The sequence below is a fragment of the Schistocerca cancellata genome, chromosome 4, assembly GCF_023864275.1.
Source record: "Schistocerca cancellata isolate TAMUIC-IGC-003103 chromosome 4, iqSchCanc2.1, whole genome shotgun sequence".
In the NCBI taxonomy this organism is placed as follows: domain Eukaryota; kingdom Metazoa; phylum Arthropoda; class Insecta; order Orthoptera; family Acrididae; genus Schistocerca; species Schistocerca cancellata.
Genome location: NC_064629.1, coordinates 583130559 through 583153077, shown reverse-complemented (window position 1 = coordinate 583153077; position 22519 = coordinate 583130559). Strand labels below are relative to the sequence as shown.

Genomic DNA, 22519 nt, shown 5'->3' with positions numbered 1-22519 from the left:
GATTAGATACATAATTATGTTACAACAATTTTGACCAAGTACAGCCCTTCTAATAAAGCCCAAGTTGCAGTAAATTCCAGAATTTCTCCACCTACTATGGATATAATATTATTGCTGTAAAAATCTTGAATGCTTGGTGCTCCCTAGCTTTCAAATATTTATTAAAGGAAATCGTCTATACACCATGAGCTCCATTTGAAATGTTTTATTTGTCAATACTGTTTTCGGATTTATAACCCACCATAAGTGGCAGCTAATAGAGGAACAAACAACTGTATGTACAGCAATTTCTACAAAATGATAACTGCATGTACAATGGCAGAAACGTAAGTCTACTTACATTATGTATCTGTATAGCAATGACATGCATATCTGTTATCAAGAATTGTCATGGAAAACCCAAAAACTGATTTTGGCAAATAGAACAGTTCTAGTGCAGCTTATGATTTATAGAAAATTTCCTTTAATAATTATTGCTGTACTTTGAGGATACTCTTTAATTTCAAATGAACTCTTACAGAATGTTCCAATACAAAACAATACCTTTTATCTTTAATAAATTCACATGATTCACATTCAAAATTATGCAACATTCTTTGAGCCCCCCCCCCCCCCCCCCTCCTGGAGCCTCCACCCTCTGCTCTGCTAGTAAGCGGTTTCTTCCCTTTATGTCTTCCTTGAATATATATCATGGAAAGGAGGTTCTCATACTTAGTGAAGGAAATTATTATGATGCTGCAGTCACATGCAATGCAAGTATTATTGCCCACATGTAAAAAAAGAACTTGCACTTGAGGCACAACATTTGTGACCGAACGGAACAGTATCTAGTGTCGAATTAGTCTCAGCCATAAATAGAGCTGTCTTCATATATCAACAGAATGCAATTGCAGTAATGTAATACAACCTAGAAAACATGGAAAGGGGGAAATCTGGAGTTTTAGTACATTTCACAAATTCAAAATCAAAAATCATTAGTACAAAATACATTTTAAGGAAAGAAGTGGGAGTTATTAAGGCGGTTCTCAGTTACACATCACAAAATCTATAACAACAAGCTGTTTATTTTATTTACATTAGAAGAGTACTACCTGTTACTTGCTTAAAATCCATGCAGGTGCACCTAAGATAAAAACTAATCACTCATCAGAAACATGAGTTTTCACACACCCAATATCTGAAGTTTAAACAGTGCCATTTCACACACAGATTGAATAAAAAAATCATATTTAGCTATTCTGCATCAACTACAATTCAATAAACACAATACTGAACTTTATGGTAAACTACATACCTCTAAGTACTTCTTGGTTCCTGGCTGTGCACAATGAAAGGCAATGATGGATGGGTATTGACCTTGCAGAACAGCATCAGCAGATTTGTTGGCCAAGTTGGTGGAAAATACAAATATTTGGCTTTGCTGTTGCATATACTGTGCCTCCATACTGCCTGGCTGTTTGTTAATTACATTACTGGGCAGAGGTTGGACTCCATTTGGAGGTGGTCCAGTAGTTGTGGTGAGCCCCATGCTCATGGGTAATCCAGGTTCACAGTGATCTAGCATACGAACAATGGTTGCATTACCAGTATCTTACAATTATTTTTTATCACCTCATCAGTTAAAAGACAATAACATCTAACCTGTTGATGTCGGAGTGGACCCTCCGCCTGACGGAGGGGCTGTTGTCACAGGAAAATCATGGCTGCTGCTACTACTCCCACTGCCATTCAGCTCAGTTTTAATTGGAACTGTTGGTACAAGTTTTTCGGTAACTGGTGCTTCTTCAACTTTCACTGGGCAATCAGGAACTGAAGATAATTGCATGGTTGAATTAAACATTGTCAACATTTTGAAATTATTGTAAGACTAATAGCAAAATTATACACAAATCACTCAGGCTTTTTGAAATAGAACAAAACTGTGTAATGTCAATCTAAAGGAAGTAAACAGTAAGAAACACCTGAAAAATCTCTTTCAATGATTAGACTTTGCACATGACAGTACATAATAAAAAATCAGCACTGTTGATACAAGGGTATAAAATAAGTGCTTGTACTTAAGAGAACACTTAATTGAAATACACTCCTGGAAATGGAAAAAAGAACACATTGACACCGGTGTGTCAGACCCACCATACTTTCTCCGGACACTGCAAGAGGGCTGTACAAGCAATAATCACACGCACGGCACAGCGGACACACCAGGAACCGCGGTGTTGGCTGTCGAATGGCGCTAGCTGCGCAGCATTTGTGCACCGCCGCCGTCAGTGTCAGCCAGTTTGCTGTGGCATACGGAGCTCCATCGCAGTCTTTAACACTGGTAGCATGCCGCGACAGCGTGGACGTGAACCGTATGTGCAGTTGACGGACTTTGAGCGAGGGCGTATAGTGGGCATGCGGGAGGCCGGGTGGACGTACCGCCGAATTGCTCAACACGTGGGGCGTGAGGTCTCCACAGTACATCGATGTTGTCGCCAGTGGTCGGCGGAAGGTGCACGTGCCCGTCGACCTGGGACCGGACCGCAGCGACGCACGGATGCACGCCAAGACCGTAGGATCCTACGCAGTGCCGTAGGGGACCGCACCGCCACTTCCCAGCAAATTAGGGACACTGTTGCTCCTGGGGTATCGGCGAGGACCATTCGCAACCGTCTCCATGAAGCTGGGCTACGGTCCCGCACACCGTTAGGCCGTCTTCCGCTCACGCCCCAACATCGTGCAGCCTGCCTCCAGTGGTGTCGCGACAGGCGTGAATGGAGGGACGAATGGAGACATGTCGTCTTCAGCGACGAGAGTCGCTTCTGCCTTGGTGCCAATGATGGCCGTATGCGTGTTTGGCGCCGTGCAGGTGAGCGCCACAATCAGGACTGCATACGACCGAGGCACACAGGGCCAACACCCGGCATCATGGTGTGGGGAGCGATCTCCTATACTGGCCGTACACCACTGGTGATCGTCGAGGGGACACTGAATAGTGCACGGTACATCCAAACCGTCATCGAACCCATCGTTCTACCATTCCTAGACCGGCAAGGGAACTTGCTGTTCCAACAGGACAATGCACGTCCACATGTATCCGGTGCCACCCAACGTGCTCTAGAAGGTGTAAGTCAACTACCCTGGCCAGCAAGATCTCCGGATCTGTCCCCCATTGAGCATGTTTGGGACTGGATGAAGCGTCGTCTCACGCGGTCTGCACGTCCAGCACAAACGCTGGTCCAACTGAGGCGCCAGGTGGAAATGGCATGGCAAGCCGTTCCACAGGACTACATCCAGCATCTCTACGATCGTCTCCATGGGAGAATAGCAGCCTGCACTGCTGCGAAAGGTGGATATACACTGTACTAGTGCCGACATTGTGCATGCTCTGTTGCCTGTGTCTATGTGCCTGTGGTTCTGTCAGTGTGATCATGTGATGTATCTGACCCCAGGAATGTGTCAATAAAGTTTCCCCTTCCTGGGACAATGAATTCACGGTGTTCTTATTTCAATTTCCAGGAGTGTAGATTGACGCATGGTAATGAGTTATGATGAACAGATATCCTATTCCAGTGATGAAACACACTGAGCAAACAGAGTATATTATGTGAGGACACAGGAATGAATGTGTTCAGTTGATCCTAATAATGAATGCTGAGTTATTAATGGCATCAGACAGAGATGAATTTCATGTGTTAACAAGATTAGATCATGCAAGTGAACTCTGCCGTACGGCCCAACTCAAAAGAGTACAACCTTTGAAGTGATTACCAGTGTTTGGATAGACTGAGAAGGGCACTTGAGGAAACAGAATCATGCTACCAGTTCATGTACATTTACACTCTGTAAACCAGTAAACAGTGAGTGAAAGAGAATACAACAATCCCTTCAAAGGCATTCATGATTTTCATTTAAAATTGTCTTAAATAATAAAGCCTGTTGGAAGTCGAATAACCTTACATTGTTCTAGTTAGTAATTTCATTTTATTCAACAGTATAAAGAAGAAACTCCAATTTAGCATTGAAACACAATTACTATGCCACTTAGCATTTTTCACCAAGACAAAATATTTTGTAGTAGTGAAAGTCAGACAAAATCCAACGTCCTGTATATGTTTGATACTCAGAGCTACAAATTACTCACTAAAATTGAGAATTACCAATCTAATAACAAAAATCTCCTCTGGCCCACTATTTATTACTGCCTAATAATTTAAAGAACTTACGGCACATTATACAGTAAATAAACAATGTAAAAATGGTTGATAAAATATGTACTTTTAGAAAATAAGGGCTCCCGTCAACTCTACTGAGGATCTCATATACCACTTAAAGAAGAACTAAAAGGTTAAGTTTCATCTACATGGAGAAGTTCCTGCCTAAAAGTTTAGAGAATGATATGACAATTATGCAGTTCCCCACTGCTGATTGACAATGTCTATAACATATCATAATAATGTGGATAGAGGGGCTGTCTGAAATGAGAAAACAGAAAACTGTACTTTCAACCACAAAGAGAAAGGAATGAGATACGTTGTGGGAGTTGCTCCAGATATACAAGGGTGTGCTGAAAAGTAATGTCTCCAAATTTTTCATTTGAAAACTCTTAAATCTTTTTAAATAAAACAAATTTCATTAACAGTCTACATCTTTATTCTTCATGTCTACATATTAGCAGCCCTCTGCCAGTACAGGGCTTCGAATTGTAACACATAACATGGCGGTGTGCAACATAACTATGTCGGTGCTTGAGAAACAGCGTGCTGTAAGCAAATGTGAGGAGTTTGTCCACACATGAAGCACCCTCTCCTTCAGCATGATAATGCTAGATCACACTTCAGCACTGCGACATCTGCAACAATATGACACCTTGGGTTCACTGTCATTGGTCATCCTCCATACAGTTTTCATCTGTTTCCAAAACTTAAAGTTCACCTTCGAGAACTTCACTTTGAAAGTGATGAATCAGTGCAAGCAAAGGAGATGTTGTGGTTCCATCAATAAAGCCAAATATTCTACATTGACGCTATCAACAAATTGGTCTTTCATTGGGAGAAAAATGTTCTTCGCCAGGCTGACTATGTTGAGAAATAAATATGTAAATCTGAAGAACATAGGTATAGAATGTTAGTAACATTTGTTTCATTTAAAAATCTTTAAGAGTTTTCACATAAAAAATTCAGAGGAATTACTTTTCAGCATGCCCTTGTATAAGAGGCTGAAAGGATTAAAAAGATAAATCTTTCAAAAGAAAAGAGGATATGGTGAAAACAACGATGCAGACATACGAGTGAAAGAGAGAGAGAGAGAGAGAGAGAGAGAGAGAGAGAGAGAGAGAGACGTGGGGGGGGGGGGGGGATGGAGGGATAAGGGAGTTCTAAGAATATTGGATTATGAAAACAGGACTAAAAGCAGAGACAGCAAGAAAGATAAAGAAACAAAACAAAAAAAAAAAAAATTACAGATACGGAAGAAATTTTAAAAAGTAAGATAGTAATCATCTGGAACAATAGCTTTAACATTAAATATAACTTAACTAATGAGTTCAATAAACCTGAAGATATGTACATCTTCTCAACAAAACATACAGATATAAGAGAAATGGAAAATAACATGGAGGGATTATGATGCAGAAATTACAGTTTCTCACCAGCGTCATGAGACCCACACTTGAGAGCTGGTGCTTCCAACAAATTTGATGCACATGGCAAATTCAGCTACTTGATAATTCAACACAGTTCTAGATAGTGACATGGGCCAGGCAAATGCACAGTGGGCAGGACATTTATAAATGGGCATTTGCCTGGAAATTTGCCCAAAGCAATTTTAAGTGCCCAAAATATGGTCATTTACAAAAAAAAGTTTTTTTTAAAGTTTCACTGCTAGAATGTACAATTTACCAATTAAAGTAAGGGAATGGTATGACACTACCAATATAAACAGTTATTAAATGTTTCCGCTTTCCTTTATTACTAAGAGTGAAAGGACAGAAGAGCGAAGAATGCTTTTTATTTTATTTATTTATTTTACTAGCATTCCAACTTGCTGTACCATGGAAGGGCGCGTGTTGCTGGCAGCTACTTATCTTTATAATGTCCCTCTTCTTTTTACCAGTTATACTCTTTTCTCTCTCTCTCTCTCTCTCTCTCTCTCTCTCTCTCTCTCTCTCTCTGTTGCGCATGCGCGTGCACGCACACACGCATGCATGTACACACACACGCGCGCACGCCCCCCCCCCCCCCCCCACACACACACACAGTGTTGAACAGCTGTGTAGTGATAAGCCAGTATGAAAAACATTGTACTTAGATAATTGGTTGGTAACATAACCCACTTCATAATCTGTGTCAAATCTATGAATGTTATTCAAAAATAATTACTTGTAACAAAAGTATTACTGAATGTAGCAAACTGCTGGCATGCCTTTTACAATGTGACACACCCCTAAATAAAATAATTATGGATAAACATTTTTACACTAATTCTAGTTATTCTAATGAAATATTAGTGCTATTGTTGTTACTGTGAATAGGTAGTAGACGAATTTTTGGGCGAGTGGCTGTTAATTCAGCCAATTCATGCAATTCTGTGGGTTATTTAGTTAAATGGAACTGGCAATACTGGTCTGATCATCTGACTGTCATTCCTATCTGTGTGGTTGAGTGAAAAGCAACAAAACCTCCTCTCTGGGTTATTTACAGCATTAAAGACAACAGGCTACTGAACAGTTGCAAGATGGTTAAGAACAAACGACCTATTTTGAACTTTTTCAGTTCAAATGGGAAAGGAGTGTCTTGTAAATATTATTTTAATGAATACAGACAGTCATATACCAACAAAATGGAAAAGCACACCAAAAAGTGTTTCAAGTTCCCTAAGAGTTTGAAAAATGTGATTGAGAACAACTTTTTAATTTTTGTGCAGTAGTTTAGTGTAAGTAAAAATACTACCTACAGGCTAGCTGCTTAATATAAACTATACTTTGTTTCAAAAATTACTTTTAAAGTGCAGTGTCTTTCTTTTATTATTAAGAACTGACCTTATTAAAGATTTAAAAAGCTATGTTTACAGTCCAGTTTATTAACCCCCCTCCCCCCAATAACTCTCCCCTAGCTCTAAGGGGGCTTTGAACAAGTAGTGTTGCAAAACATCTTTCCCAATACAAAATATCAGCTTAAAATTTTTTATAAGTGTCATTTTTATAAACGCCACGGCATTTATGAATTTTGGACATTTGCCAAGGAATTTAAACTGGGCATTTGCCCCAACTTATAAATGCCCAGGCATTTTACACTACTAGTGCTAGATATTCCTTAGTGTTGATTATTCATGGGACAGAAACCTGATAAGAAGCAACTCTTATGTACAGCTTACAACTGTGGCTGAAACAGTTCATGTACATAATACCAACTCATGCTTACTATATCACAAGAATATAGACTTACAGTTAATTTTCACTCAATAAACCAAATGGGAATTCAGCCTACGTTACCCTGAATTTTCCTAGTGTTTCAAAAATCTTTTCCTTTACAGAACAACATGAGCCAGAAATACACCACTTATACCATAATGTTTCAGAAAATTGCAGACCAAGAAATAATGGGCCAAACATATACAAATTTGGAGCACAAAAGAGCCATCAAATGCAGTAAAAACTAAGAAGGAATGAAGTGCCATTACACCTTACCAACATCAAAGGATGTAATATTAGTACAATTGTGTATTGAACCGGCGACCTAGAAATGACGGAGAGGCTTCGTCCCACTGTAGCTCTCAGTGGTTGACAACCCCACAACAGGCCACAGCAGTTCACCCACCCCCACCGCCACCCCACACCGAGGGTTATTGTATGGTTCGGCCCCCAGTGGACCCCCCCCCCCCCCCAAGGAATGTCTCATTTCAGATGAGTATAACCTAATGTTTGCATGGTAGAGTAATTATGATGTACGCATATGTGGAGACAGTGTCTGCACAGCAATCGCCGACATAGTGTAACTGAGGTGGAATAAGGGGAACCAGCCCACATTTGCCGAGGCAGATGGAAAACCACCTTAAAAACCATCCACAGGCTGGCTGGCACACCAGACCTCAACACTAATCTGCCAGCGGATTTGTGTCGGGGACCGGCATGCCTTCTCGCTCGGAAAGCAGTGACCTGCTCGACTAGCTAGGCAGGCATATTAGTACAGTAGTTAAAAAAGAGCATACTGTCTGGTCTCTGGTAAGTGGGTTTGTCCTACTGCAAGATATTTCAGACCATATGAGACCTTTATTTTTTTTTTTGGGGGGGGGGGGGGGGGGGGGGCAATTGGGCAACATATAGAAGATACTAATACATAACAATGAGCAAATACTGAAGCTTGCAAATGACCACAGCACAAGAGGCTAATCTGAAAGCCAGCTACCGCAGGGAACTTTTACGGCCGAAGGCGTACCGTTGTCCCTCAACACAACTCAACATGCCATAACGCAGAATGACAGTCTTTCACCATATAAAGACTGTGCAAGCCTTCTTTGAATAATGACCGGTATCACACCTTCTCTGGCCCAGAATTCGCCTAACATTTCACCCCCTTAAACATAAGTGTGATTTCACTGGTTAGCAACTCCTACATCAGAGTTCTCCAGCAGCCTCTTTTGTTGCCCTGTAGACTGGCACGCAAACTACATGGAAGGAAATTCCCCATGAACTTACCAAGCCATTTTTAATTCTTTGCAACATTTAGAGGCTCTGATTACATGGTGTGGGAATAACATTTTGTCTGTAAAATGGAAGGCTTTTTCACAGCACAACATATATTTCTTCTTTCACAGGTCTGTCTGCTGCCCTAATATGTCATCAATTAAATTTTTGTGTCAAAATTACTTGCCAGGTGGCTCATCAGTATCCTTCAGAAATAAATAGCAATTAATTGTAGTCTTGGTTCAAAACAGTGTGGCAGGAATGCCTCAGAAACATACACCATCTTTCTGATTTGATGTCTTCATGAAAAGAATGCCTTGTTGCTCAATTTGTTATCACAATTTTTTTTGGCAGGTTTATTAGCCTGAAACGTAAAGCATGTGTTTCTATCATTATTAGACATATGTACGATAAATTTTGTTGTGCTCTGGTGATTCCTTCTTCCTGGAACTTTCTGCCCGATAGTGAATACTGAAAGTAAGAACTTACTCACTGAAAGGTTGATGTAACAGATTCAAAGCTCAAGTCCAAAATCAGAGGAATGGCTCCCACAACATGAGGCCAAGACTGATTTGAGTCCACTGTGCAAACACTAGAAGGGAAAGTACCAACGAAGTATGGACATGGTAAGCAACAGCTCAGAAATGAATGAAATCCTCATTTGGCTCAAGTTCATTACTTGACAAGTATTTATTTCTGCAATTTTCTAGTCAACTAAAGGTTAGTTTTTTTAAAAACTGATTAGAAGAAAAGATAATGATATATGATTGAAACTACACTAATCTACACTCCTCTTTACAGTGAAACCACAGCTGCTTGCAGTGTCAGTGTGCAAATATTAGCATGCAAACCATGCATTATGCCTTTCTTTAGTGTCTCATAAACTAAGGCTCAAACCTAGAACCACTTTTAACTTCTCTTCATAAGAATAATCTACAGCCAACTTCAATGTGATTCTAAACACTAGTTTACATGGTTGGCTTTTCCCGCCTCCAGTCACAATCCTATTTCAAAGTGCTTTCACGTAAGTCCAAAACGCAACCTTCTGTATATAGATCTGATTAATTTAGTCATGATTTTCCATGGAAATATTTGTTTTTCATTTCACAGATGGCAGCCAACAACATTCCAACAGAAACCAATCTCGATACAAACCTGAGCATCTCCAACCGCATCTAATTACACAGCAGTCACCTTAAAGAAAAGTCAACATATTCCACAGTATTGGCCATTTTTACTACACCGTGTATAACAAAATGACAATGACAAATTTCATGGGTTTGTAGCATGGCTTAATGAATAAACAGAGGGCAGGAACTACGAAGACATGTAGATATAGGTGTCTGAAAGAGTCATCCGTATATGTCACAGGGTATTAAAAATAAAGGGGAGGATGCCTGACATTAGGAAGGCATCACAGCAAACCCTGATGCAATGTTGCTAAGACAGGTGGAGAGATATTTGATGCCATCTAATATCAAAAATGTTGTTGAAATCATTACAAGATGTTCCTCTTATATTTTGTCATTGTACAAACATGTGTTTGCTGCCAAAGGGTGGCCTAGTAGCATGCACTGCCTCCTTTAGTTTCTACATCTTGTGGTGTCGCTGAATGACAATTCTGGACACGGGTTCCTATCCTCAATTTGTTCTTCGTACCACCCTCTACAAACTTCCTACTTTGTTCTATTGTTTTGTTGCACCTTGTACATATATTACACTAATGTAGACAAGGATGAAAAACATCTTGTTAAAAAAGAACACAGAACTGCAAACCCTTGTGCCAGAATAAAATGAGTATTGATATGAGGTTTGTTCAAAAAATTCCAGAACTTTGTCCACAAAATTTTTGTATGCCTACCTTTAACTTATTGTGCATGGTCTACTTTGAAATACTCTCCTCCACAATTGGTACACCACTTCCAATGCCGTTTCCACTTCTGGAAGCAGTCTTAATACGTCTCTTGCTGGATTGTGCAATGCACTGTGTGCGAATTTTCTTTGATCTCATCTATGGTTGCACGTCTTCATCCTTTCAATGGGGTTTTCAACTTTGGAAATAAAAAAAAGTCAGCAGGGGCCAGATCTGGAGAGTACGGAGGATGAAGCAGCACAGTGATTTCATTTTTGTGCAATAGTCATGTCGGAAGAGGGATGAATGTGCAGGTGCATTATCGTGATGCATGAGCCATAAATTATATCGCCACATTTTAGGCCATTTCCTTCTCACACATTCTTGCAGGCATCACAAAACATCCCAACAGTGCCATCAATTAACAGTTCGTCCTTGGGGCACGAATTCATGACGAACTAATCCTTCAAAGTCAAAGAAAACTATAAGCATGGATTTGATATTTGACCTGACCTGACGAGCTTTTTTTTGGTCTTGGAGAAACTTTACTGACCCATTGTGAAGATTGAACCTTGGTCTCAACATAATAACTGTAGACCCATGTCTCATCACCAGCTACGATTCTCTTAAAAAACATCTCATTCTCATTTGCGTGATCCTAAAGCTCTTCACAGATTGTGAGGCGAAGGCCTTTTCCGTCTCGACTCATGAGCCATGGGATGAACTTGGTGGCAATCCAAAGCATTCCTGCATGCTATGTCAGGATTTCAAGACATGATCCAACTGAAATGTTACATTCTTCTGCAATCTCTTGGGTGTCAGTCTTCGATTGGCACACACAATTTCGTTGACGTTCCTGACTTGAGCGCCACTGGTAGACGCTGCAGGACGTCCTGAATGAGGATCATCTTTAACTCCTGTCCAGCCATTTTTAAACCATGTGAACCATTTGTAACATCAAGTATGGCTTAAGCACCCATCACCATAGGCTTCCTGCATCATTTGGTGTGTCTCTGTAAAGGTTTTCTTGAGTTTCACACAAAATTTAATGCAGGTGGATTACTCCTCCAACTCTACCATCTCGAAATTCGCAAACTATGCAACACGTTCTACTCAATACGGCACTGAACAATAACTAACAGGCATACAACAATGAAACATCCGGCAGTTACACATTAAACACAGGTGTGTGCAAGAATGCCAACAGCATTTCACTCCACCACACCACTGGCACGAAGTTATGAATAATTTGGAATTTTTTGAAGACAACTTGTATGAGTTACCAATCTACTTGAGAGCTATCTTTACAATAATAATAATAATAATAATAATAATAATAATTAGTATTATTATTATTTCATGTTCATAATTCTCATTTTATCTTTCTTTATAATGTACCATCTGTCCTATTTTCATTCTTTGTCTTTCTGCTGCTTCTCCCTTCACATTCAAGTATTTAGTAAGGCTTTCTTTCATTTTGTGGTGAACACATTCCCAGCCATAATCTATCATTCCCAGCCATAATCTATCACTAGGTGCTTCTTCATTTTTATCATTCCACTAGAGATGAATTACTCACTTTAAAAACAACACTACCCTTACATTTATTTTATCATTCTTCCATCTTTCAGTCTGGATTTCTTTACATGTATATCAAAGAAAAGGAGATGCGGAATCAATGAAGACATCACAGACCAACCACACCATTCAAAGCACTATTCTCGGTTGAAATATGAACTGGGTTGCAATCCAGAGTAGCCCTTTGATATGCCATAGCTAATAATCAGGAGAAAAAAAAACTATGAATGTTCTGATCATATCCATACATGTTAAGACATGTAGGCCTATTGTCTTTGGAATTAAACTCATAACAAGTGCTCAAAATAAGTGCACAAACCTAGATAGCTATTCCGAAATGAGTAATACTACACAGTAATTACCAGAATTCTGCACAAAAAGACCATCAAACAAACACAATACATAATAATGTACCTAATTATGACAAGAAACATTCCTCCCCCCACTGCCCCCCAAAAAAATGTTGTATTGGTCAGTACTGATAGGTTGTAATTGAAAGATAATGAATGCAAAGTATTTGTCATACAGGATGCAGAGCAAAAAAGCAAAGGCCTGATAATGTCCTTGCATGAGAAACCGTGTGAGGGTTAACATCTATACATCTAAAGTATACATTGGTTGTAGTAACCACATAACTTTAAATTAGCATAGATGCACTGGAATCCACACTAAGGTTTTCCTGAGTATATTCACATGGCTCACACAGGCACATGGAAGGATTTATCTATTTCAGTAAAGTTAACACTTTATTGAAAGTGGAAATAAACATTACTTTTCTGAAATGTTTTATTAACAGCAAATGTCTCACAGCTATTAGCTACATATTTAGATATGCATACTACCTTTACATAGAATTTCATACAAGGATGATACAATGAACTTCCAAGCATCAAAAGTGATGCAGAGCACAAGATGAGGCTATTCCAATTCTCTTTCAATGGCCTCAGTTCTGATTATAGACCTTGCCAAAACAAGTATTTCAGGCTATATCACAATTCTAATGCATCTCTCTACTACTCAGTACAAAGTTACAAAGGTTTCTGAATTCATCCTTGATACATATCCTCAGACGTGCTCAGTATCTGTTATTACGTCTGGAAGAATAGCTCTCAAGGGGCCACAGAAGATTAGTACTTCCCTTGTCTTCTCCCATCAAGAGTGTTGTACTAGGGGAAACAGCAATCTCCTATGAAGGAAATGTGACATCTCAACTTTCCTTTTTACATTTCCTTCCTTCCTTCCATACTCTAACACAGCTGTTCAATTCAGAAGAGTTCCATTATGACCTACTACACCAGATCTGCTATCATGCCTTGCAGTTCATTAACCATACACACGAAGAATTCTTAGTACAATTGTTGCCATGTCAACAATACTTCACATATATTTCTGCTGTTAAATAAGAAAACCAGGTTTCAGTCACTTTTAGTGACAATTTTGTTCTTCATTTGACATCGCTTCAGTTTACTAAACTATTTATTACAGAGAATGTTTTGCATGTGACACATTACATTTTTACACACAGAGATCTGCCTAATAATTGACATTCTAGAGCATGAATTCTTGCGATGTTCTTTGTACACATTGACAATGTCAGGATAGGGTGGTAAAACACTCACCATGGTTTCTAACTCATAACCCAACACATTATTTGAAAGCAATTAACCACCTGTATGAAATACTTTAACTCATTTACTAAATATAAAATTTCTTCTCATTTCAATTTTTATTAATAAATTTCATCTGGCTTAGCAAAGCATGTGCCATGAGTGTCTTGCAAAAATGCTACAAAAAATACTACACTCAAATGTTATGAAGAATAGTGTTCAGGAATAGTAATATCAAAACTAAAACAAAAAGGTTGTAGGATGAGTAGACTGGTCAGCATGTTTAAGAGTTTTTTGTCGGTGCTATGTATCATTCCTGTCCAGTAAAGCTACAGTTTCTAACACAATAACATACAACGTTGTTTTATTAGTCATAGCCAAGCAACTTGCTACAACCAATCATACTGACAACACGGCGGTACACCTGGACAGCATAGATAGGTATCCTTTTTTACTTCACTGCAGACCTATGTTCGGTGCCTAATTCTTCATTATCTTCCAAAACCAGCTCCAATTAATATTTCAGAAATGAAGCACAGAAGTGTTTAAGCAAACACCAACAATTAACTATCTACTGCAAGAGGAAGAGATGGAGGCCATTAGTCAGAAAGAGGCACATAGTGAGAGAAAAGATCTATTTACTGGTGTCTCTGGGGCAGAATTTGAACTTGTATAGTCCCATTATTATTTTAGTCCTAATCCTACTCCATACAAAATATCGTAGAGTTTGGTAATCAGAATGCTAATATGTACATCATACTAATGTATATTGTCTGTCTGGTGTTTAATTGATCCAAATGCAATGGGTAAATTAAAGATAGGTGCTAGTATCTAAAAATTTTTGGTGCATTTATTGCAAACATGACTTCATATCCCACCTTATTACTGAAAAACTACACTGCATACAAGCCATCATGCTACCACTCCTCCTAAGCTTGCAAAACATGTAATACACTGTAAGTACTCACCTACAGGTGTTGTGGAATCAGGGACAGGAGCAGAGTTTGTTTCTGGTGTTGGCTGCTGGGAACTCGGTCCTGGCTCAGCAGGTTTCTCTACCACCTGCTCAGCCTCATCCACTCCTACACCATTGAGACAACCTTCGGCCTGTGCCTCTTCCTTCACTACAGCAGCCACTGCTGCAACAACAGCTGCTGCAGCTGCCGCTTCAGCCTCTGGCCCTCCACCAGTAGGAGTAGCCGCTTCTGTTTTCACAATTGGTGTACTTCCATTTTCCCGCTGCAAGTCTTTGCTCTCTTTTATCATTTTTCTTGGTTCACCTGACGTAAACCATTAGTAACAAATCTGAAAGAACACATGGAATAAACATGTGCCAAAGCAATGAGGCACAGAAATGAAAATGGCTAAAACTGTAACAAAGTATGGTTTAAGGTCTGCAATCCCAAATCCTTATTTGACTAGCAGGGAAACTGCCACTCATTTACAGCATAAAAAATGTAAAAGGTACAGTCACCCAGGGTAACTCTTTTCCAGTCAGTTTATCTTCGTACCACTTACTATTTTTGTTTCAAATGGCTGGTGTTTCATCTAACAGCAGTATTTTATTCTAAGAGTAACACAAGTAATGAAATTGGTACTTTTCAAAAAATAAATAAATAAAATCAGTAGATAGGCCAGGAACAATAGCCACTTGAAACTAAGTAGTAAATGATACAAAGATACCCTGACTGGTAAAGTTATCCTAATTCATCGTACACACACAGCATGTCCACAGCCAGTAATTGTTAGTTTCTGTCAAATAAATTAAATTTATGGAAATGAATCAATGAAAGCAATGGGGATGAAGTCAATGAATAGTAATAATATAAATGATATCAGTGAAACAACAAATGGAAATTTGTGACAGACTGGGACGTGAACCTGACCTCCTGCTTCTTATGAGCTATCACCTTCAAATTTTGGCCAACTGAGCGTGTCTCCAAGCCCATCTCAAATTAGTAATAGGATAGTGTTTCTCTTTGGTGGAGGACCATGGCTTACCATTTAATTTTAGTGAATTTATTTCGACTGATGGACATCCCTACGGCAATGCAAAGCCACATTCCTGGAGTGATGAAACTACCGATGCCACCCATGGGTTTTGAGAAATACGGTAATCAAAATTGTGGACATAAACCACTCATTACAATAAAATGTGTGTAAAACATATGCTGTAACAAGAATTACATTTATTCTCACGGTGTCACATTCATGGGCTTTGCCACTCAACCAGTCATCTTCCAAAGTATCTAGAGCTCAGGCTACTCTACAGACAAATATACCACCACAACTAAAATGTTTTCACATTTGTTGGCTACGGTAACTCACAAGGAAACTGTTACCTTTCAAACTAGTCTAGACATCAAGCTGCACAACAGAACAGCCTGTCACTACAACTTACACTATAAATATAATTTGATCACAGGTCAAAGTAACGTCTGGTATTGGTAGGCTCAAATGACTATTTAATTATTTTATTTACACGCCACGTTCTGTAGGACCAAATTGAGGAGAAAATCTCCAAGGTCATGGAACGAGTCAGTACATGAAATTACAACACAAAAGTAACAACAGTTGTCTCCCAAATTTATTCTCCCAGGACTGTTACCCACAAATAACCAGTGGGAGGACTGTTACCCACAAACACCCAGTGAGAGAACATCTGGTTGTAGTATTCAAAAGTAATAGAAGAGAAATATCACAGAGACAAAAAATTTGCAGCGGCTGCTTCACTGGCTATCTGATGTCTGGAGAGACATGTTGCATAAAAATGATCCTCAGTATACACTCATGCTGTTTAAGGATTGGAATGATGATGGTACGCAAAAGGGTCTCATAGCATTTACCAGGTAACATTATCCGCAGGACTCATCTCCTCAGAAAATATGGCTGTAAGATGCCGCATTAAGATAAATGATACCACCAACCTGCACCACAGTCACCTTTGGAGAATGAAGTGGCACCGGTTGATGTGCAAGCATATTCCAACACCTACAAGGTTGTTTTCTGCCCCCACCCCCTCCCACCACCCTCCGGATAGTTCTTCCTGTGTCAATAATATGCTGTTCACATTTGACATTTTTCTGAGAAGCGGTTCTCCTTCTACAGCATTTTGAAACTGGAACTTTAATTATGGATACCCTATAGTTGCTGGCGTCAACTGCAAATTAACTCATGCAAAAGTAGTTTCTACATAGTGTCAGATAAGAAAACACTTATAGCAAATATGTGTGAGTCACAGATAGATGTAGTAAACTGTTTTGGGATGAAGGAAGACGACTTTCATTTTCACACAGAATTGAGTAACTTAAAGCACACACAAAATTTCACACAAATAGTTAAGTTTTTGACATAAAACATATACACTGTATTGCAAACGATATTAGAAATTGAAGTTCATAATACTGGTGAAGATCCTGAAGCATTCTTCTACTAACAACTTACTCTGCTTCACAAGTCATACAACACTAGTGCAATTCACAATGTTTCTTCTGTTAAGGGTATACTTGGTGTGGTTTTATTGGTTACATTTTCTTATCAGTATAGCTAACTAATGAAAACTACCCCATGTTCCAGTCTTCTTTTGGGTGGAACATCCCCAATTAATGCCTGAATAAATGTTCCTCAAAAAGGGTGAGACCAAACAGATCTTCACTTTAAATGAATTCAAAACAAATGCATCTACATTTTCATAAGTGTAAAGCAATGTTGTATTCATTTAATAGTTTCCACAACACTGAATAATAGGAAAGCATTTAATCAAACTTATCAACACCTGACGTGCCACTGTTGTTTCCGACTACTGTCCAGTCACACTAATGTGACCTCCTGCCAAAAGCCTGCATAGCCACCTTTTGCATTACAGAGCACTGTGAGACATGCAGGAGGAGAGTCAATGAGATTCTGGAAGATATCAACAAAGATGTGGAGACATGCCAACTAAAGCACCGTAGCCAATTGCACTAGGTTTCTTGAATGAGGCTTCATGGTGCAAATAGCCTGATTGAGTTAGTCCCACAAATTCTCAGTTGGATTTCAATCCAGGGAGCTTGGTGACCAGGCAAGTGCGGTAAACTCACCCTAGTACTCTTCGAACCACGTACACACACTGTGAGCTGCGTGACACATTGCATTGTCCTGGTGGTAGATGCCATCGTGCCGAGGAAAAACAAACTGAACACAGGGGTGGACATGGTCCCTAATGATAGATGCACATTTCTGTTTATCCACTGTGATTCCCAGAATGATGAGATCGCCCAGGGAATGCCACAAGAACATTTCCCAAACAATGCTCCTTTCTCTGCCCTGGACCCTTCCAACAATTGTTGTAGGATGTCTGTTTTTCAGACGTTTCACACCATACATGTCAATGGCACAGTACATCTGGAAAGGCCTCTTTGGACTTCAGTTGTGGTATTTGGGTGCAAATTCCAGTCTTCGCCGTCAATGAACAGCAAGCAGCATGGATACATGAACCAGGCACCTGCTGCAGAGGCCCATACACAGTAACATTTGCTGAACAGACATGAAGGAGACACTGTTGGTAATCCCTTGGTTCATCTGGCCATTCAGTTGCACATCTACTCAGCTGTACACATCATTCACGCCTCTCACTTATGGCCCATGGTGCATCACAGGTGCCTCGGCACTGCTTTTGGTTAGCGCCATTTTGCCACACATGGTATACTTTAAATATGGTGGCACGTGAACAGTTTACAAACTTGGCCATTTCGGAAATGCTTCCGCCTTTGGCCCGAAAGCTAATGATCAGGCTTTTGGATGTCAGATAAATCACTCCATATATGTATTACCATAACAACTGCACTGTTTTCCACATCCCCCGACATGCTTTACATATCCTCCACTGCTAGTACTGCCACCTTCAGTCTTTGTGTGGTTATTGTTTGCTGATGTCGAAAATAGGTGGTGATCACATTCATGTGACTGGACCATGTAAAATTTCATGGAAACTGATTGCAAATTCCAATATTTCACCATTATGTGTATTAGTGATGAGGACCTCTCTTTTCTCTTCCCACTTAGAAACAACTACATTGGCATTTAACATTTCTTCAGCTTCATAAAAACTAATGATTTCAGGTTATTCTTTCTGTTGTTACATTATGTTCCACATACATAGGTTTTATAAGCAGACAACAGTTTTATCAGATCTAAAGAACTATATAAATTTTCCATATAAAGCACATATCAAGAGAGAGGGGGGGAATAGAAAAGAGAGAGAGAGAGATTGCACCACAAACCCACTGATTCATCAATGCAGAGCTTCTTGTCTGCAAAGCCACATGGGCAAATATTTGTAGATTTGGTCTTTGGATTGCAATGAGTTGTCTGGGAAGTGAAGACATCTCGGCAACAGCTAAAATCTATTCCTGCTCAGAACAGAGCAGCATAATCTGATAGTGTAGAGAGGGCTTGTATTACAGTACCGTTCTATCAGAAAACAACAAGATCACATCTGCTGCAACAGTCCCAGAAACTTTTATTTCAAAATCTGTATCCGTCCACGTTGAGGACCTACTCAATACTTTCATCCTACATTTTTCTGTTTCCTACCCAACATACATGTCTGTTTGTTCCACTAATAACATAAGGTATTCTTCTCAAAAAAAAGGTACACTAATGCCAAAATTTTACAAATCTAACTTCAACCTCACCCTCTCAATGAACACAAATACTGATGAATCATGAGCAATTTCACTCCACATCCCAAGTGTTTGTAATGCCTTCTATCGGACTAGCTTAATCACCTCCACTGAACTCACTGTTAACTGCGCCTAAATCTGCTCTAGAAGTAGTTTTGTTGACAGTTATACCTTCTAAGAATTCATCCACAAACTCATCCTACTAAGATTCTTTAATTCCTCAGGTAATGATAAACATCAGTGTACCAAATGCAACAAAGACCAAAAGAGTTACTGGCCTAAATAGAAAAAAGAAACTCTTAGAAACAAGTACATTAAAGACTTCCACATCATAATGTCTTATGAAAATGGTCTACAGAACCAATAACTAACTGTTGAGCAGTAAGTCACTGTTAGTGTATGAGTAAAACTTTACATTCTATATTCCATCTACGAGACAAGTGATAGGTTTAATTTTATCACTTTTTTTCCTTGGATGATGCAAACAAACTAAAGATGATACACTAAATCAAACTGACTCAATCATTTAGCAAACTGAATCAATAATTTAGTAGAATTTATAGAATCAATGGCAATAAATGAGCAGGAAGAGAATGCAGAGCATTAATTTTATGGTGGTCAATAGAGTAATCACAAAAGCTGACTTTATATTAGATTCAAAATTAGTCAAATGGATGAGTTACACAGTTCATTACACACAAAAAAATCTGTTTTATCATAAGTTATCCTGACAAACTGACAATTATATACAGCTCAGCTTTGCATTTGGAACTCTTCACTCCACTCCACTCCCCCCCCCCCCTCCACCCCACACACACACGAATAACAGCTCATTAGAATTATTAGACTTATTCACTTTCCATTAACGGTGCAGAGTAAGCTCCTTGGGTATTAAAATAGAGGAGGTTTGGGAAATTTTTCTATTTTCATATCCATAAACTAGCATTACTTACAACCGATCATTAAATGTCATCTTATAAAATTTCTCTTCACACGTCTTGGCTGGATAGTCCACTCACCACTTTCCCCCTTTGTGCTGTTTCAACATATGTACCTCAACTGCAAATATACATCATCTGAGGCAGAATTTATGTATATGTGCACTTTTCTGCAAATGCTCCCATTATGGCAACTGGGTATTTATACGATGATACTATTCTACACTTTTAGGAGGATATCTGGGTTATAAGCTCAACTAAAATACAATAAATTATTAGTGAGTATGATGAGTTTGAGTGCAATTGTGCCGGCCCCCCACCAAATCTTGGTTGTGGCAACAGAATGATTCGTAATACAACTCAAATGTCTATGCTTGCTCCATATTTAATACACTTTCATTAATTAATTGATTAACTAAACTGCAATGTAAATCCACAACAGCTGCATTAAACAACGGACCAATATTCAACAAGAATTTTGGTCCATATGACTTACATATTTCATTCACAGACGTCTCACATACGCACAGACAACATTCTACTGTCAGTGTGTAAGCCCTACGCATCTTATTTCTGGAGATCACATAAGTTGTCCAGTATTAACATATGCCTAGTCTCTGATAAATTAGTGCCTTAGCTAATGTCTTTCTATATAGACTCAAACATTGATTTAACCAAACATTTGGGTCAAATGAACTGACAAATGTAAGCTTCATTCTAAGATGACATTCGCACCAAAACTATTTTTCTTAAAATTAGTAAAAGTTGTATTTCACCTATGACTTCTATTCATACCTACACCAGTATCACCCAGTACGTGGCGTGAACTGGTCTGAGATACGTGTTGGGGAGTGAACTTAACATTTGCCTTGTCATTTCCTAATATGCACCAAAGCAAAAAAAAAAAAAAAAAAAAAAAAAAAAAAAAAAAGTTTGCTACCACTCCACTACATATTACAATATAATGACACATAACATTAAAATCAAATCATTCTGCAACTTACTATCAATTTAAATATTCAACAAATTATTGTGAGCACTAAATAAAACATGAATAGTACTGCACAATACCTATAGTTTCAACCAACTGGAAGCACAACGAAAGATACCCATGTTTTGACTGGAATAGAAATATGTCCATAAATAAATAAAACTCATTGTCACTGCATTGTAATTATGAATAAAAATAACATGTATTTTAATTTAATGTATCAACAGAAGACGACTAATTTAGAAAATCTCTGTGCAAACATGAAATAGGACACCCTTTTCTGCATAGCTTTTAGATGAACCTGGAATTCGACACACAGCGAGCCACATTACGTTTACTGTAGGCAGTGTGACATTTACCAATGGTCTTTTACATGTGCACATAATTTTTCTTTGTGCATCATTTATACACTTCCACAGAAGTACTCTGTATTTCACTATAGACCACAGTTTCTCAGATTATTACAGTAGTTGCATTTTTAGAGGTATTTGATAGTACAAACACTACAAATGCTCCAAAAAATTCGCAAATGACAGACCAAAAGTTCTAAGGAATAGCAGTTCGCTAAGACATAATACTGTGAAGGGCACTTTCCAAAGTCACTAACAAACTGCAATATAAACACAAACCCAAAGAAAGTATATTCCGCGAAAATAAAATGTTCTTAAGTTACCAAATACACAGAAAATAGTATCGGTTTCAGGAAGTAAAAGTTAATGCTCACAGCTATAGGTCAAGCACAGATGGTGAAGAAGAATAACAGTAATTGGTGTCCCCTCAATAGCAGTTCACAGTGAACTGAGCCAAAGTTTATTAACAACTTGAGCCCTTTCACAATTGCTACCACCATCCATTTCCACTATTTGGTAACAGTCAACACAGTAAAAGCTATGAACGAAGTGTAATACTCTGAGTGAAGAAATACATCAAATAATTAAAATCAATAAAATAATAAACTTACTTTGAAACATATACTAATAAAAATTTGTATATAAGGGAATCTGAGACAAGACATACAACATACTACAAAAGTTCTTTGCAGGAGAACAGGAAAACTTTTCAACGTTATAGCGTCAATGACAACTAAAATTTACTTAAAATAAAACAGCTGTACGAACCACATTAGCTCCGTCTTCCTGAATGCTTGGTAGCAACAATAAACTTAACAACAACAACAATCAAATTTCACTTCACATTTTATATACACCTTTCATTGTTTGGATTCAAA

General features: G+C 38.7%; 1 protein-coding gene across 1 annotated transcript in view; it reads right to left on the bottom strand.

Annotated features, from left to right (window-relative positions):
- Nucleotides 1-22519, bottom strand: part of LOC126183275 (protein BCL9 homolog) — an 87238-nt gene that overhangs the window by 64353 nt on the left and 366 nt on the right. The window contains exons 2-4 of the mRNA XM_049925098.1: nucleotides 14668-15004; nucleotides 1642-1809; nucleotides 1295-1557 (exon numbers count right to left, since the gene is read on the bottom strand). Of these exons, the coding sequence (XP_049781055.1) occupies nucleotides 1295-1557; nucleotides 1642-1809; nucleotides 14668-14965 (729 nt within the window). The 5' untranslated portion in view covers nucleotides 14966-15004. The remainder of the gene's footprint in view (nucleotides 1-1294; nucleotides 1558-1641; nucleotides 1810-14667; nucleotides 15005-22519) is intronic.